Raw genomic sequence first — 16,714 nt, 5'->3', positions numbered from 1 at the left:
ATATGAGTGTATTGTGTGTTAGTAGACACAGCTCAGTGTTCAGAGGGTCTTTTGTTTGTCTGTTGTTAGATGTTAGGAAATGATTGAAACAAAAGTGGTTCTTCTTGCAACCTGTATTTTCTTACAAGCCTGTATGTTTTCTCCTGCATAAAATCCATTTATCTTAAAGAACCAGATGTTCACTTTTGGTTAGTTTTCTCAAAAGGTAGCTGTCTGAGGCTGACCTTTGTTGCTGGTTTAAGCCGTACTGAGAAAACAAGATTAATGTTGTCTGAAGTCAGCTGTTCAGAATAAGAAACAAAAAAATCATTGAATCTGATTCCAGCATTAAGATTTACAGATGTATGTGCAAGAGATGTCACTGTTTCATCCTTGGTAGCCCCTTGAGATTATTGCCTAATAAAGACTCTCACTAGCAATAACTTTTCCCGTTGCAAGTTCCACTTCCCAAATCCTAAGGAACAACTGACTTACCGTGGGCTTGCAATCCCATTTGTAGATGTCATTAAGCCTACTTAGGTAGTCAGCAATTAAAAAAAAGTTACAGCTTCGTATCTGGCAAGAAATGCTTCCCTAAGAGTTATGGTAAGCCAAACAGTTATGTTTCAGTGTTAACAGTGAGAACTATATATAACACTTTTTATATGAAAACAAACCAATAGTAAACATGATACAACTTCTAAATATGAGACACCAATTATTTGAAGTTGTGTTGTACAGCTTAAAAACAGATTCATTTATGTCGTTCAAGAGGAACACCTCTTCTGCTTCCCATAGAAAAGTACCTGCTTTAAAACTGCTTTTCATATTCCTAGGCGAAACCTATTTCAGATATTGGTTCATAATCTCTTGTTTAAAAAAGTGATTATTTTTATCTTTACCCTTTATTTGCAAAGAAAGATCATACAGGAGCACTTAGATATTTTTTGTCACTGCTGCTGAAGTCCTTCCAAGTATTTGCTGACTTCCTTACTGTGTCTGAGACAGCTTTTGTTCTCTGTGTCCTGGCGAGTTGAGAAATACATGCCCATTAAGTAAAAGCTGAAAATAAAACAGCAACTTATCACAACACCAATCCATTTCCCTCACTGGGAGGATGGATTTTGAAGAATTATTGTCCAGGCAACCAGAGTAGTAGCTTGCCTGGTCCACTAGTTTTGTACAAAACAAATGTGTTCTGGACATGAAGCATACTAATAATACCTCTGACCTGAAAGAGCTCGAGCAGCTGCATGCACCCGATGAAGTGTAAGTGCTCCTTATGCAAACTCTGAATCTGGTATCGTGCGAAATTGTAACTAACACAAGCCTGAATTTGCAGCTTAGATCAGATTGGAGTGAAACTATGGGTATTTCAGTCTGTACCAGACAATTGTACCAGTTCAATACCATTTTGTACTGTTGAAAAACATCCTAAAGAGTTTTATCCTTTTTTCCATGTATGGAAGCACCTGCCTTTACTCAAGATTTCTTAGTGAATATTGCACTTTTTCCTCCTAACCTCATTTATTACATTAGACCTGTATTCTAAGATGCCATTTTGTATTTTATTTTTAGTTTTGAGACATTTCATTAATACTGGACACAGCAGTTCAGCTGTCATGTGTGCTAAATAAGCCAAAAAGCAACAACTCTGACATAATCTACAGTTAAAGTTATTCCGTGCTCTGGCTGTCCTGACAAGTTTCTTGTAGTTGTGAAGAAATCCCTAGGAGTCAGCATCTGTATCTTAATTTTTCACTTTGATGAGGCAAAATTATTCTTGCCTTACAGTCTTTAGTGATTCACCTTAAATTTAAAGGAGGACTAATTGTGTATTGAAGTCTTTTGAATTTGGTATTGCTAGAAGACAGTACTGATTATTGTTGCCACCTTATTTTTTGAAAATACTGTACCAGATTGCCTGTCAGCTTCATCTTCTGACTCTTGTCTGCCTGCAGGCCTACTGTGGCTTCTCTCGACCCAATGTTCCACCTCAACATCTCTCTGCAATAGCCACAGGAAACTGGGGATGTGGTGCCTTTGGAGGGGACTCCCGATTAAAAGGTAAATTTTAGCAAATCATTAATGTCCAAATGAATCAATCAAGTTGATTTTTTTGTTCTTGGACTTTTTTGTTGTTGTTCAAGTACGTTTTTTGGTTTTATTCAAATTTAATACATTTTAGCCACGAATTGGAATAATGGTTAAACTGTCCGTAGAACTGATTCATTAGCTTTGATCTTTAGACCATGAGTAATGTGGCCTTAGCAATAAAAATGCACATTGCTCTTACGTTATTTTTGGGGTTTGGCTTTGTTTGAGGTAAGTATGTGATGGTGAAATGTCACGTTTACAGGACCTGTGGCACTGAAACCAAAAGCGCAAGCACACAGTATTTGTTCACAAAAGAAACATGTTCATTGCAGTGCTATAAATCAGTTGACCTTTGTGGAGCAGTCTTTAGAGATTATGCCTAAAATTTGTATGTCTGCAAAGCTGTTTATAGTTCCTGGTAATTTGCAAGGCTTCACAAACTTGCTGGCAATTCTTAATGTTTAGTTTTGCTCCTTAATATGTTGTATGCCAGAGAGGTTTCCAGTCACTCAGAAGTACGCCTTTCTTTCCTGACTTGCTTGCTGTATCACTAACTTTCCCATGTTCTTTTATTTTTAATTAGAGTATTTATAATGCAGCAGGTATCACATGCCTACTTTAATTCAAGACTTTTTCCCATCAAGTTAAGAACTGATGGATCCTGACATTTAAATTGATATTCTGATTCGTATGGTTCTAAGTAGACATTTACATTTTTGTTGTTTTCAAACATTCGGAGACTATTTAAAATTTGCTTTTCTGAACAGCTTTTGGTAGTTACATTGAGACAAACAAGCATCAGGCTACCAGCTTCATTAGTTTTCTTTCTTAATGCTTTTTATTCATTGAGCATTTATTTTCCCCCCCCCCATGCTCATTGATTTCCTGACAGTTGTTTTTTGATTTCCATTAGATAAAATGGGCTGCCAAGTACAGGTTGTCAATATCAGAAGTAGTTTTTACTGCAGGATCTGATCGTGCTTGATTATGATTATGTTAGGAAGGTTTAATAAATGCTTTGATTTGCATAAGGTCTCTTACTGGATCTGAACTGTGATATTCCATGTGTATTTTTTAATGTCTGGGTTTCTGATAAAAATAAGGCTCATCTGCTCTAAGCCATTATTTGTTCAACACTGGACTTTATTAGAATAGTGATTGCTCACTGCAGTGCTTTACTCCCTCTGCCTGTTGGTCAGAGCTCGAAACTGAAGCACGCTGACAGAGACCACCAGAGCTGAGCCCGTTTGGTGAGGCAGCCCATAGGGAAAGTCTTCAATGTAGATCAAGAAATGAGCCACGAGATATGTGGTGCTTTGTAAGTTGGCTAGGAACTCCAGGCAAAACAAGAGCATGTAAGGGTGAACATTCTCTCAGTTTTATTTTAACTTAATATTTTAGTTTGAGCTTTCACTTATGTAACTTTTCCTCTGGTTTTTGGTCAGTCTTTCCCCCCCTCCCCCGCCAAAAGTCTGTGAGAATTAACACTTAACAGCACTGCTGCTGTGAGGAAAAAAAATCTAAATCTATGTGTGCACTCTCAAGTCTTCTGCTATTCTTCTGGCAGACCTTACAAAGACAGACGTTGGTTTAACTTGCATTTCGGTTACTCTTTTTGTAGAACAGCTTGATTTCTTAGTTGACCCTGAAAAATCAGTAAAGACAATTAAACAGCAGTGATGTGCTATGGATATGGAGCTAGTCGTTTAGTATTTGATACTCTACTCTGAGCTGATGCTGATGAGAAACAAGATGGCTTCTTTTTTTTTGTAAACTATGAGCAACGAAGGGTACAGTAGTTAGTCATGTGTGCTTTTGTCAGAATAGAGTTGCATTTGGTGTGTGATAAACAAATGAAGTCTTTTCTAGTTTAGATATTCCCTGCACAGTCATAAGTGCTAAAGTTGTTTCTCCCTTATGTTCTAAAATGCTGTGTAGGGTTATTCTAAACTGCAAATACTCTCAATGGTTTCACTTCATTATAAGTAAATTTCTTACGCTGGTGAATAATCTTTTACACTTCAAAGGGAGTCATAAATACTTCATTTCAGAACATGTCTTGGTAAACTCTGAGATTAGCAGTATTGCAGTTTCACTGAACCCAAATAAATAGCTTTTGTTGACTGCACAGGCTTTGCAGTGTATTGCAATGACAAAATAGTTTTCATAGTTTTAAAATTTTGCTTTTTCGTTTAATGTTCCTAAATATACACCCTTGTCCTTTCAGAAGTAGTATCTGGATCTGTAACAGAGGCTTCAGAACCACCAAAGTATTTGATGTAACTGGATAAGCGCCATAATGCATTATGGTATTTTATATTTTTTTTCTTTTTTCTAGTCATGAATTAAAGAAACTGAAGTCTTCTTAAGGGAGGAAAAAAATTATCTGGCTTAATAAATTAAAGGCCTGGTATGTAAACAAGCTGGATTCCAGCTAAGTTAAGGATATTTCCACAAAATTTTAGTATAAACTTAAGACTCTCAATACTGAAAAAAGTATGTTTATATGATTGGAAGGGGTTGGAAGAGCTTATCTTTTCAACCAGAGGATAATTTAGCAATTAATAGCTGCAGGGGCTCTGTTGCAACTGTCTGAAGATGGGAAAAGTGTTGTTTTATTGAAAATGCAAAGGAGATGTTCTGATGAGGCATCTCATAAATACCTAATTTAACTACTAATGATTGTGAGGATGTAATCTTTAGCTGAACTGGTGTTCTTATTTATCTGAGAAAATAAAGTTCAATGGGAAGACTGCCATCAGCTTTAAAGAGACCCTTGTAGGGTTAGTGGAAGGAGAGAAAAGCATGTGCCTTGCGTCATGGCAATGCATACGATAGTGAGGTGCGGCCGTGATAGTACTGCAGTTCTGAGCTTACACAGCAGGCGATGACACGAGGAGCATTGGGTGCTTTGCCCAGAGCTGTGCTGCTGTGCCTGCAGTGGTGCGGTTCTGCTCTGCTTGCCCCAGCTGTGTCTCTGCTGCCACGTTCCTCGCACAGATCTCTGGACTTTGGCTGCACTGCCGCAACAGTACTGCAGGAGGGGAGCCCCTGGCGATAACATTCTTTCCTCTGGATAAAAGGGATGTATAGGGCCTCTGAGGGATAGTTGGGTCCCCAGAGGGATTTGTATTCTGCTTCTGCCACCCCTGCTGGGTGATAGAAGAAGGTGTGTCAACGCAGCCATTCCTTCAGGTGTGAGTCCAGAAGAGTTAAATGGGATCTCATCAGCTGAGCGCGAGGGGTAAGAGAGACCACATCCCTCCAGACCCCTGTACCACAGGCTCTATGGCTCTTCCTGCGATGCTCCTTTCTGTACTGGTAGCACGAGATTTTCACATGGTGTTGTATATCATCAATGCACAGAGGATTGTGAAGCCTGATTCTTGACAGAAATTTTGAGCCTCATTTCAGAAGGTTTACAGCAATTCAAAGTAAGCAGGAGAATATTTTTAATATCTTCTGTAAAGTGAAACTGCGTTGTTTGTTTGGAATGAATAATAACATCCATTAGGTTCTGTTCCCCTATGCAAGCTAGTTAATTAGACCCTTTAAAAGCTGAACTGCTGAAGCTTTACCAAGTCCACAGCTGGTTCAGTAGTTTAATTAAAATATCATTCCCAGACTGAGATTAATTTCACATGTGAATAGTGTAATTTATAATTTTAGCTATGGGTTTACAAGAGGTTTTCTTGATTAAAGAATGCATTATTTTATTAGGTTTCTGTTTGAAAATGTGAAAGAATCTTGAGCTGAGCTATGAGCAGCTTTCTATTTAGTTTCCAGTAGCAGGTGGTAATGCAGCATGTGCACTATTTTATTTAAAATTAATCTTACTGAGACAATCACATTTTAATTACTGGGTAGAAAAGGAAAGAATTAATATCAGAACTGCACTCGCAGACCCTGAAATAAGACAAGCTGCACCAGATTAAGTAGTTGCTGGGTCCATTCATTTCAGGTAATGTTACAACAGTCCAAATAATGTGTAATTGATTGCATGCGTCTGTGACACCCCAGCCTCACGGTACTGTGAAAAAGCTGCGTTCTTGCAAGAATTTGGTGCTGCCTAGAGGGGTTTTGGTTTTCCTTCCCCCCTTCCTTCCTGGCTGTATGGTCTAGTGCCCTCTCTTGCATCAGCTCTGGCGCTTAAGCAAACCCTTTACTCAGGCAATTCAGCTGCTAATCTGGCAGAAAACAATAGGCTTTTATTCTTTTGTGTGTAACTTTTCTGCCAGGTTTGTGAACGGAATTGGCTCAGTGAAATATTTGAGCACTTGAGAGCTGCAGAAAAGTCAGGAGGTGGGTGACAAGGGAGAAAATGTAGCCGGACTAGAGCCACTTCCTGCAGTTGCAGCGGGTCATTATTCAGCTCAGCTGGACCATTGGTCAATACCCCAGGTGATTTCTCAAGATGAATCTTCAAAAGTCTGTTTCCAAGATAGGAAGCATTCTTTCTTTTCCATATAGAAGAACAGAGTCTATTTTGTAATGTTAGCTGTTCACAGAACTTGGGATGCAGTTTGGCCCAGCGAGTCTGACATAAAGCTGGAACTTCAATAACCTGAATTGCATTCCTGGCATCGCCACTCACTTCTCATAGGTCAGAAAGAGCCGTTGTGTTCCACGCTGCATACCTCTGTGGTGGGTCAGGTGGACACCTTCACGCTGCACAGTAAGAGGCTGCAGAACCACAGAGCTCCCCTGGGGAGCTGAAAGTTGGGTCAGCACCTGCTTTGTGTGGCTGCTCTGTGTAGTGTACTTTGTGCGGTGGGGGGGTTGGCTCCCTTCCTTCTCAAGGGTGGCAGAGAACGGAAACTGATGTGCTAGCGGGTGCTTTTTACCCCGCTATTTGTGACTCTATGCAAGCAGCTTAACCCGGGATGTAAGATGGTGCTCTGTCTTTATGCTGTCACCCACGTTTATTGGATATTAATGGCTGCATGCTGCTGGGGGCAGACACGGACCGAAAAAAAAACCCTTTCATTTTTAAGCACATTGTTCATCTGGAAGGTAAGTGTGGTCATCACTATTGACTCCAGCAGAATACTTCAACACTCTGAGCTGCAGTGCCCAGTATTCTTTTCTTTGTTTTAAAAGTGGAGGTAATACTTATCTAACCACGGTTCAAATTGCTTTGCAGCATTCACCTGGAGATGGGTGGTATGATTATTTGCTGTAAACTTAGGCGGTGTTTTTCCCATCAGCGAACTGTTTTGTTCCGTATTTATGGGTGTCATCTTTTTTGTGGTTTCAGCCTTAATACAGATACTGGCAGCTGCTGAGGCTGGACGTGATGTTGTTTATTTTACCTTTGGAGATGTGGAGCTGATGCGGGATATTTACAGCATGCACACTTTTCTCTGTGAGAAGGGCCAAACTATTGGTGAGTGTAAAGAAATCTTTTCATGCAGTAAAGAGACTTAACCATCTCTGTAAGTGGAACTTGTCCCATAAGAATTATTGTCATCAGGTCCTGAACACAAGCAAATGGGTCTGTGTTTATTGTCCACTCTGGAAACAGGTGCAAACTCTTCTGATTCAGGGTCAGCTGCACGGTGTTAACCTGTTAAGACTTCTAGAATCCTGTTCTAATTCACTTGGGAGTTACGCTCCAGAATTTGGAAAATACAGTACATGGGGTAGACAGAACATTTGCAAAAGTTTTTTAATATAGTTCAAAATGCTTTGAGAAGGGAAAATCGGCTTACGCATTCTTGACGCAGATGTGTCTCACAGTGGTTCTGCCTTGATCCTGAAAGATGTGGTCAGACGTATTATCTAGTAGCAATACAAGAAAAGCAGTGTATCCATTTCCCCACTGTAATCGTTAAATGTCTGGGACAGAAGCACAAAGCTAGGTAATTGGCAGTATGTTTGTAAGTAACATGTATGCAAGCCTAATGTTCGGATAGCTTGTGTAGAGAGCTCAGCAAAAAGCTGAGGGAGCCCACCCTGTGTTCTGAACAAACCTGGATACGCTCATGTTCCCCTTATAGAGCTATCTGCCTCCTCTTTCACTGCTCATTTAAAGAGATGTTCCTAGCCACTTCCTCAGTGTGAGTGTTCATTTCTAGTCTTCATTTGCAGTCATATGTTCTTCCTATTGTATGATCTTAATGTTTTTTAATTATTTCTTTTTCTTTTTAAGGGGACATTTATAGGCTGTTACTGAGATACTACAATGAGGAATGCAGAAGCTGTTCAACTTCAGGACCAGATGTCAAGCTGTACTCTTTCATCTACAACGCCATTGAGTCCTATGCAGATTCTACTGATGATGATGATGAAGAAGGAAAAGGGTTGTGCTTTGAGGATTAAAATAAATGTATTTGATCAGAATATTGTTCATCTCCTCCCACTGGTATATCGTGTGAATTGCTGGGTACAATGTATGCATTGGCTTGACTAAATATATTATATTGACTGCATTGATAGTTCTGTATAATACCCAGGAAAAAAAAAATCCCACCTTTGAAAGATTCTTTTTGTTTGATGGTTGCATACATGAAAACTTTGTTCATGCGTACAGAGAAGATTTCTTTGGTAAATCTGGTTTGCATTATACCTTGTTAAGAAGGATATTTTCAGTAGTATTTCAGTCAGAGATTGCTGGAAGACTTCAGAAGATTTCTCTGTACTCATTTGTCCTTATTTTTCGGAGATCTTGCCTAGATTTCTCATGTAAGTTTAGTGCTGGAGTACAGGCAGCCACGTAACTTCTGGGATGATTGCAGAGAGAAGCGTTGTAATGATCGTTCTTACTGAAAACTATCATCATGTGGTTATCTCTTAAGACGGCCATGGTACCATCATTGTTCTTACCAACTTTTTCATTCATTTCACTTAAAATGTCCTGGTTTAAATCTATTTTTTTTAATAAATAGCTAAAAATGGAAAAGAATCAGGAGGAGCTAAAGTGCATTTCATAACTGCATGGTCTTTATTGAATCAGACATAAAAGTTATCATGAAGAAGTAGAGAAAAATCAGAAAGTATGGGAGGGTGGGAAAATGAGAAAGGTGACCAAAGTTAGAAGCAGAGGGGAATATTTCCGTGTGAAACTGCAATGCCATTTGTTGGTGCTATCTGTTACAACATTGAACAAGGTCTTAGACATGTTGGTATATCTGAAGTTTCTCAAGGGTCACCGCTGTTGGCGATAGTCATTTGAACTAAGGTCTGCTAGTTGTGTTTATATTGTCATATCAGTTCTTCTTTATTGCAGTATGCATATATATGAGCATAAGGTCCCCATGGGATAACGTGAGTGAGGAAATGGCAATCACTTGCATATCAGTGGGGGGAAAGTCTGCGGGCTACAGATAAGAACGTACCATCTTGTTAGGACTTCACACCCGTGTGTCTTCAGGCATGGGAATGATGATGAAGAGAGGGCAAAAGATGTGTAAAACTGTGCTGTTACTATCTCTGTGAATACCAAATTAGTGTTGCTGTAGTACACTAATAGTTTACAGAAAAATGAAGATACATCTGTGATAAAACTTTCAACATCTACATACAGGGCCAATCCAATGAAATGTTTGTCTGTTAGTTGTTTAAGCCCAAATTGCTAAGTTTAGCCTTTTCTATGTTAGATTTTCTGGTCCGTCATGGTTGCTGTTATGAGTTTAGCAATACAAGTGAAAACTGCAGCAGGGAATGTAGGGAGCTAAGGCTCTAGTATCAAGAAATTCTTTTGGCTAATGTCAGGTAACACTTCTCCAAGCCTGAAACACGACATGGTAATTAAACGCTGGCAGCTGTTGGCGGCCTGGCTTACAATAAAGCACTTGCTGCTTGAGCTGCTCTTGTGAAAGCAATAGCAGAGTCTGGGCGATTTATAAACATCTTCGGAGCGCTGCACCTCTGCGTTCCTGCTGAGCGGGCAGCCTGGAATTGTGTTGCTTGGAAGGTGACAGACACAGCAGTTGAGGGGTTTATTCTTCCCACCAGCTGTAGTTTTCTCCCATCCATTACAAGGAAAAGATTTGGGTTAGAACGTCAGGCTTTTTTCTGTGTTTACAACTTGTGTCCTCGGAGTTAGCAGAAATCTTTTCTCCTGCTCCTGGTGTTTCAGTGTTGGCTCAGATTCTGGCATGGGAATAACAGTGTTTCGTAATAAGTTCTTATTTGGGTGTTTATGTTCAGCTGTGGTAGTGCTTCTAGATGCATTGCTGATGATAAATGTACCCTGTTAATTAAGACAAGTGATGAAAAATTGGTGCTATCTGCCAAACCTTCTTCATCTTACTACTCAGGATTTCCTATAGAAAAGGTGGACAGAATTTGTTCCTAAACAACTGGAAGAAAATACAGCAAAAACCTTTAGGTGGCTAGACATGACTTCCTCTTAATTGTAAGTAAATACATCTTTATTAGTGCAATATTAATTTTCATTGTGAGGGGAAATGATTGGTCAGGTATGAAAAATGTACCAAAATAAGATGGTGTAAAATTCTACTTCAACTCTAGAAACAGAAAAAATGTATTTAACTTTGGAAAGATTCTCTGAAGATCATATTGTAGGGTGTCCAGTTCAGAGAGTTTTTGCAGCGCCAGGTGACCCCAGGATGATACCAGTCATTTTTTGTAGTCTGTAATTTCACCGACACCCGAGAAATTTCTAGTATGAGGAAGAATGCCTTTTATTTGAGATCATTCTTTAGGACGTGTTTACCATATGTTCCCATACATTCCCCCCCTGCCCCCCTATCCCATCCCATGAAATATGACAGGAGAAAAGGAAAGTAACAACTTTTCTGTTTAGAATGAGTGTGATACATCCTGCATTCTACTGTGTCCCCCGTCTTGTAGTGGGCAATGGTGTAAGAACACTCTGAATATGACTTTGATGACAGGCAGGCTGAAGATTGTATTTTTCTTGGTTGTTTTGGTGTTTTGTCTGGTTTTTGTTTTTGTTTGGTTTTATTAAAGTAAAATAGCCCAGTGTTAACAAATAACAACAGTGTTACATTCCCATGGCTTTCGAATTTAATAAAAAGCTAAACTGCCCACAGTGCTGCATGTGGAAGCAGGAATTTTGCATTGGCCCGGTACATATTCCCCCCCCCCCCCCCCTCCACCTGCCACTCCATTTATAAACCACCTGAAACTGATTTTTTTTCTACCTAGAAATGGCTTTTGGTGCTCTGTCTGAAGTAGCGTGGAGTGGAGATGCCGATGATCTCTTTGTGCAGCCTAGTAAGCTTCAGTTTTACTCTTCTAGAAACCTGTTTATGGAGTATTCCGATTCTTGGGGTTTTTTTTATTATTTTAGGGATATTTGCTATATGATTTCAAATAAAAATAAACTTCCTACCAAAACTTTTGGTTTATATTTTTTAGCACTAAATTGAATGCTTAATACGAAACAACAGGCAGTCATGTAGATTGCAATGTTGCCTCCTAGTCAAGTTTGGTGTCTGAGCACTTCGGTTGTTTTACAGCTCTTGCACCCAAATTCCTCAGTTTTGAGGTGTTCTTATCTAATGATGAGTACCCATTACTGTATATATTAATTTATAAACTGTTGAAGTGTTCCTGACATTCTTCTAAACTTACAGTTTATGCACCCTTATATTATATTGATTTTTCTGGATCTGTATGCTAATGTTTACATGATTTTGTAGGAATACGATTAAAAAAATTCTGACTGAAGCGATATTGTGTGCTTTGTCTCATAACATACTTTCCAGGAATGAGAAATTCCAGCACATTTTAATGCCAGTGGCACAATATTACAGATAGTTCTAGCAATAAATTTAATAATTCCAGTATTTTGACACACAGAATATGGCTAAATGATTTATTCTTACTGTACAATATTGTAACAGTTGCTCCCATCCACGTAGCAACGTAAAAAGGAAGGAACTACTGTAAATTGGAAGGGTGTTGGCATGAATGTGAGAATTCATACGTGCGTATGGGCATAGGGAGATGCTTCAATGTTAATTCCCAGTTTGCTTATTTGCTTCTGGTAAGCAAGCAAGCAATTATTCTTTGAACCTTATGAAGGCAATGTAACTAAATAAAAACATATAAACCCCTAAACAGATATGAGTAATGAACATGTTGCATAAATGTTTGCATGGTTTATAAAAGTGGGAGCGACATCCTCCGAAGGGAGATGATATAGAACTGTTACTCAAAAATCTTGTTTTAAGCCGGTAAGGAACTAATTTTTTTAGTATTGCAGAAAATCAGGATAAAGTACAATTTCTGATTGCTCTTAAGGATTTAGGTTTTTCAAGGTTTTTAGAGTTCGGCTTTTTGTTGTTTTGTTTTTTATTTAATAAGCCGCACTTACTAAAGTTTATAGTGTTGACACCAAAGGATTCAGTGTGTCGCACAGCAGCAGTGGCAGTCACGAGGACGTGGGCCAGCAGGCGTGCCCGCAGAAGCAGGACTGAGCAGCTTGGCTGTGGCGGGGCAGGGCGCCCCGTGTGACGCTGGCTCTTGCCGCACGCTAGGTCTCGGTGCGTCCTCAAGCAGTTTGTCATTCCTGGGTGTAGGTGTAAATGTCCAAAAAGGTGTCCTCCTCTGTAGGTGGTGTTTGGCTATGTGTGGGATAATCTGGAGATGACAGGCTTTTGGTAGGGAGGTAACTGGGTAGAGGAGAGACTGTGCCCCTGGTGTTGTACCCTGCAAGTCCCAGGTGGTGGGGACGCAGAAGGTGCTCACTCCACTGCTGCAGAGGGGAAGCAGCTGCCAGTCTCCTGTCCCAAGCTGTCACCAATCTAACTGTGATCAGCGGACACCCTCAGGAATATGCGTTATTAATTGTTAAAAGCAATTGGAGCCTGTGGAGATAACCCCTTAGGGGCAAAGCACAATTGCAAGGGCTGCTTCCCTGTGGAATTTTCCCAGTCTTCTCCACGGCAAACCACTGGCCTCCCACCCATGTCATACTTGGGTGGTGGAGTCCCAGACGAGTGAATGTCACAAGTTTTGACATTTATGTTCCAGCCTGCATGCTCGCAGCCTAAGCAGCTTTCTATGACAGAAGGATGGACAGATGGATGTCGGACCTTGGGATACCAAAAGCTGTTGTAAACTCTGTTAAGGTTCACAGATGTATTTGTGTATTAGCCAGCGTAGGGTGATGCAATATTTGCTCTGGATGGATGACTGGGTTTTTTTCCTTTCTGGTTTTTTTTTTTTGGTTTGTGGGGGTTTTTTTGTATCTGCAAAACATCACCTTTCATTGTTTTGTGGAACAGTTTTAACAAGAGTGAGAACAGCCATAATCGTGGAAACTGCAAGATGCCACAGTTGTCTGAAGCTGAGGGTTTTTTAGCTAAGAACTGAGCATTTATGATCTTGTTTTGTGCTAATAGTATGTCATTTTCACTTATCGTTGCGTAAGTGAGTGTGACCCAGAAGCTGGATAAGAGGTATCTGTCACTGGTAACCCCATTACAGCAATACCATCAACTTCTACTTCACGGAGCTGTCAGCCGGGGTTACCTGACAGTTCTGGTAAGTGGCACTTGGTGCGCAGTCAAAGGCAGCATGGGTATGTGCCGAGTCCTCGTGGTAGCGCTGCGCCACCCTCTTCTGATGTTTGCTGCAGAGGCTTGAAGAAGCTGTCACAGCCCCCAGGGAGCACAGATCGTGATGGTCGATCCGCTGTAAATCTGCCGAGCCGAGGACAGCGGCTCCTGCGCGCAGCAGAGATGGCGCTGTCTTTACAACGCCACCGGGCTGGCTGCTATCCGCAGGTCACACACCTCAGCCTGACAGGCAGCTTTGCTCTAGATCAAATGGAAAAAGGTTTGCACTGAAAATCCTTTCTGTAGCTTACCTGCCCAACAACAAGAAAAAAGAGAGGTTTTAGTGTTTCGGTTTTTTAATGGTAAATTGAACAGGTGATACTAAAAAATGGGAGATTTGTTCCCCCCCCCCCCCCCGCTTTTTTTTTTTTCCCTTTTTGTGTATCTAAGAGGACCACTTTGGTCCCAGTTCTCAGAGCAGCAAAATACAATGAGGTAATTTCTTCACTGTGTGTAAAATGATAAAAGCATGCCTGATTAAGTAAAGGTTACTGAAAAGCCCCGGCTCCTCTTTCTGAGTGTTAATATTGGTTTGTGTACATCTCCTCTTGGAGATTTCACATAATACATAGGTAACTACCTACCTGCCCTGCACAAAACTGTCCGCAGACACTTTTTGTCTACCCTGTTCTCAATCACGTTCACTTGGAAAGACCAGTTCAGTGACGCAGGGCTTTTTTGTTCTTTAAAGAGATGCCTTCTGCAGCTGCTTGGAATTTTTATATCTATTATAGCTGCTTTCTTTTGCAACTAATATTATCAAAGTGAGATTCTGCACAGATAAAAAAGCGTTTGCTAAATAGGAAGGGAGGAAAGAAGCAGTGGAGTAGGGTTGTTTTTAAAGTCCGTATTTAGAGTTACCAAGAAACAACGCAGTGCCGCAAAAGATGGCTACCAGTTTGGATGCAAGGTATACATGTACACATACCGGCACTTAATCACTGCCCCTACACAGCTGCCGACTTCCATTCTGCAGGCTGTTACTGTAGGATGGCTGTTTTAATGTCACTTTCTTAATATGTCTGACCTTAGCTAAAGGTTAAAGGCATTACTGGTATTTTTGCCGGGGAGTGCGATATTGACTAGTTTTTGTGTAAACTGATATTTACATTAGGAACAACTGAGAAATGAAACCTCTGTAAGTCCTGGCTGGACGTGCTCTGTAGTGGCTACTGAGCAGCCAGGCATACTTTTCAGGGTGGAGGAATGTGTTAAGAGGCAAAAGGGAAAAGCTGCATCTTCTTGCTCAAAGACTCTGTTTTCACCTGTCTTTTACACTCACTTTATGGAGATAGATGATTATTTTAATTGTTGGGGAACAGTTACATTCATTCTCAGAAATTGCTAACAGTACCTCTAAAAAGAAACCAAACCAAACCAGGAAAACAAAGGTAGAACCAGGGGTAAACGTCAATGCTTCCAGAGTTATTACAGGAATCTGCTTTAGTCATGCTCTCCAAATATAATGCATAAATTCTCTCAGCAATCATTACCAAGACCAGTTATTGGCGGGTGGGGGGGGTGTGTGTGTTCTGATTAGCCCTTAATTTTCCACGTTTGCAGATTTTTGCAAAGAGGGCAGGAAACACTTCAGGAAGGCAACTGATTTTTGTTTCTGTGTTCCTGTTTGTTGGGTTGCCACCTCCCGCATGTAAGCGTCCAAGAAGAAATACCTGTAACGGTTTCCTTAGGTGCCTGGTCAATTAATGTTTTCCATTTGTGAAAGACTGTCCTGACTGGATGCTGATAGTAGTTTTGCTTTGCTTATAGGGGGAAAGCAGGGCAAAAAAAAAAAGTTTATATTTTTCTGAAGACAGCAATGTGAGCTCTGACCGTGTCCAGGTAAGCTGAATTAATTTTGGGCTTCAGTGGGGAGACGACAAGAATAAGCACCTTACCTGGCCAGAATGTTGCAACTTTAGAACTGAGAATAAGAAATTCATGGAAAATTTTCTCCAGGCTGCCTTGTTAGGGTAAGTTGTTTTGCTTTGTGTAGCTGGAACACCAGAAAGCAGGTTTTCAGAGAAATATTTCCATGGGCTTGTGCGTTTTCATCAGTAGCAGTGTTCCCCTGTTAATGGTCCTGAGTAGCTGCTGTCTCCTTTTGTAATGTTCCAATAACTGGGCACGTGAGAAACTGTATCCATGTGTGACGGAGGCAGGGTGTCCCCTCTGGTGTCTGTTGGCTTTGCAGGACTGACAAGGGTGAAATGCGCTTGTGAAAATCTTTTCCCGTTGCAGGAGTTTGACCTGCTCCACTCACAAAGGAAATTCATTTGCTGAATTACTCTGTTGTGCTGTTTCCCCGTCAGGTGTTACCTACAAGGGGACTCTTGGGAAAGCTGATGATCCTGAACTGTGACGTTATTGTGGATGCAGAAAGAAACTAAGCAGAAAGAAGCTTGGTTTACTTCATATGAAAGTGGAGGAAGCTAAATCAAATTAATTTTGAAGAGAGTCCATTTACGTTTTAGATGTAGTTTATGTCGTCTGCTATAGAGAGGCTTCAGAGGAACCTTCCTCTGTGGCCTTTTATCAGGGAGGGCATCGCTCCTCTGCACATGTACACTGGGCTTTCAGCTGGGAGTGGAAGGGAAGTGCTGAATTTGCTGATTTCTTTCATTCATCAAAGCATCTTGGCACACCAGATGCAATAAAGATATTGTATAGATCAAAGTGTCTCACCATGGTATGAAGTTAATTTTGCTAAGATTTGAAGACTTACCTTTTCAAAATTAAAGGTTAAGAAAATTACTTTGAATAGCTAAATCCCGTTATTGAATAATGACAAGAATTTCCTTAATGTACTAGGAATTGATTGGACCTAAACCAAAGTGTCATGGAAATAAATTAAGGTAATTGTAGGTGTTTCACAATCTTTCATAGGAAGGATAAGGTCCTAAAAAAACTGTGTTTTCAAATCCAGAGCTAACTTCATCTTCAAAATGCCTGCATTGTAAGGTAATTATCTTGTAGCAGTTTTAAGTCATTATTTTGCCTGTTGCCTGAGGAATTTTACTGCAGATCAGTATTAATAAGATGCCAGGAGTACAAATTTCATAGCTTCATCTCTGTCGTAAATG

At 40.3% G+C, this 16,714-nt stretch overlaps 1 protein-coding gene across 8 annotated transcripts in view; it reads left to right on the top strand.

Annotated features, from left to right (window-relative positions):
* Positions 1–11,740, top strand: part of PARG (poly(ADP-ribose) glycohydrolase) — a 71,082-nt gene extending 59,342 nt beyond the window's left edge. For 7 of the 8 annotated variants that reach the window (XM_037398995.1, XM_037398993.1, XM_037398992.1 and 4 more), the window contains exons 16-18: positions 1,941–2,046; positions 7,334–7,462; positions 8,228–11,740. In XM_037398995.1, the coding sequence (XP_037254892.1) occupies positions 1,941–2,046; positions 7,334–7,462; positions 8,228–8,397 (405 nt within the window). In that variant the 3' untranslated portion in view covers positions 8,398–11,740. Of the gene's footprint in view, positions 1–1,940; positions 2,047–7,333; positions 7,463–8,227 lie in introns of those variants that run through there. The other variant, XR_005106040.1, reaches the window with a different exon arrangement.
* Positions 11,741–16,714: the final 4,974 nt, after the last annotated feature.

Source organism: Falco rusticolus, chromosome 9, assembly GCF_015220075.1.
Source record: "Falco rusticolus isolate bFalRus1 chromosome 9, bFalRus1.pri, whole genome shotgun sequence".
Lineage (NCBI taxonomy): Eukaryota > Metazoa > Chordata > Aves > Falconiformes > Falconidae > Falco > Falco rusticolus.
The sequence above is the reverse complement of the archived record's forward strand: the minus strand, read 5'-3'. Positions and strand labels throughout refer to the sequence as shown.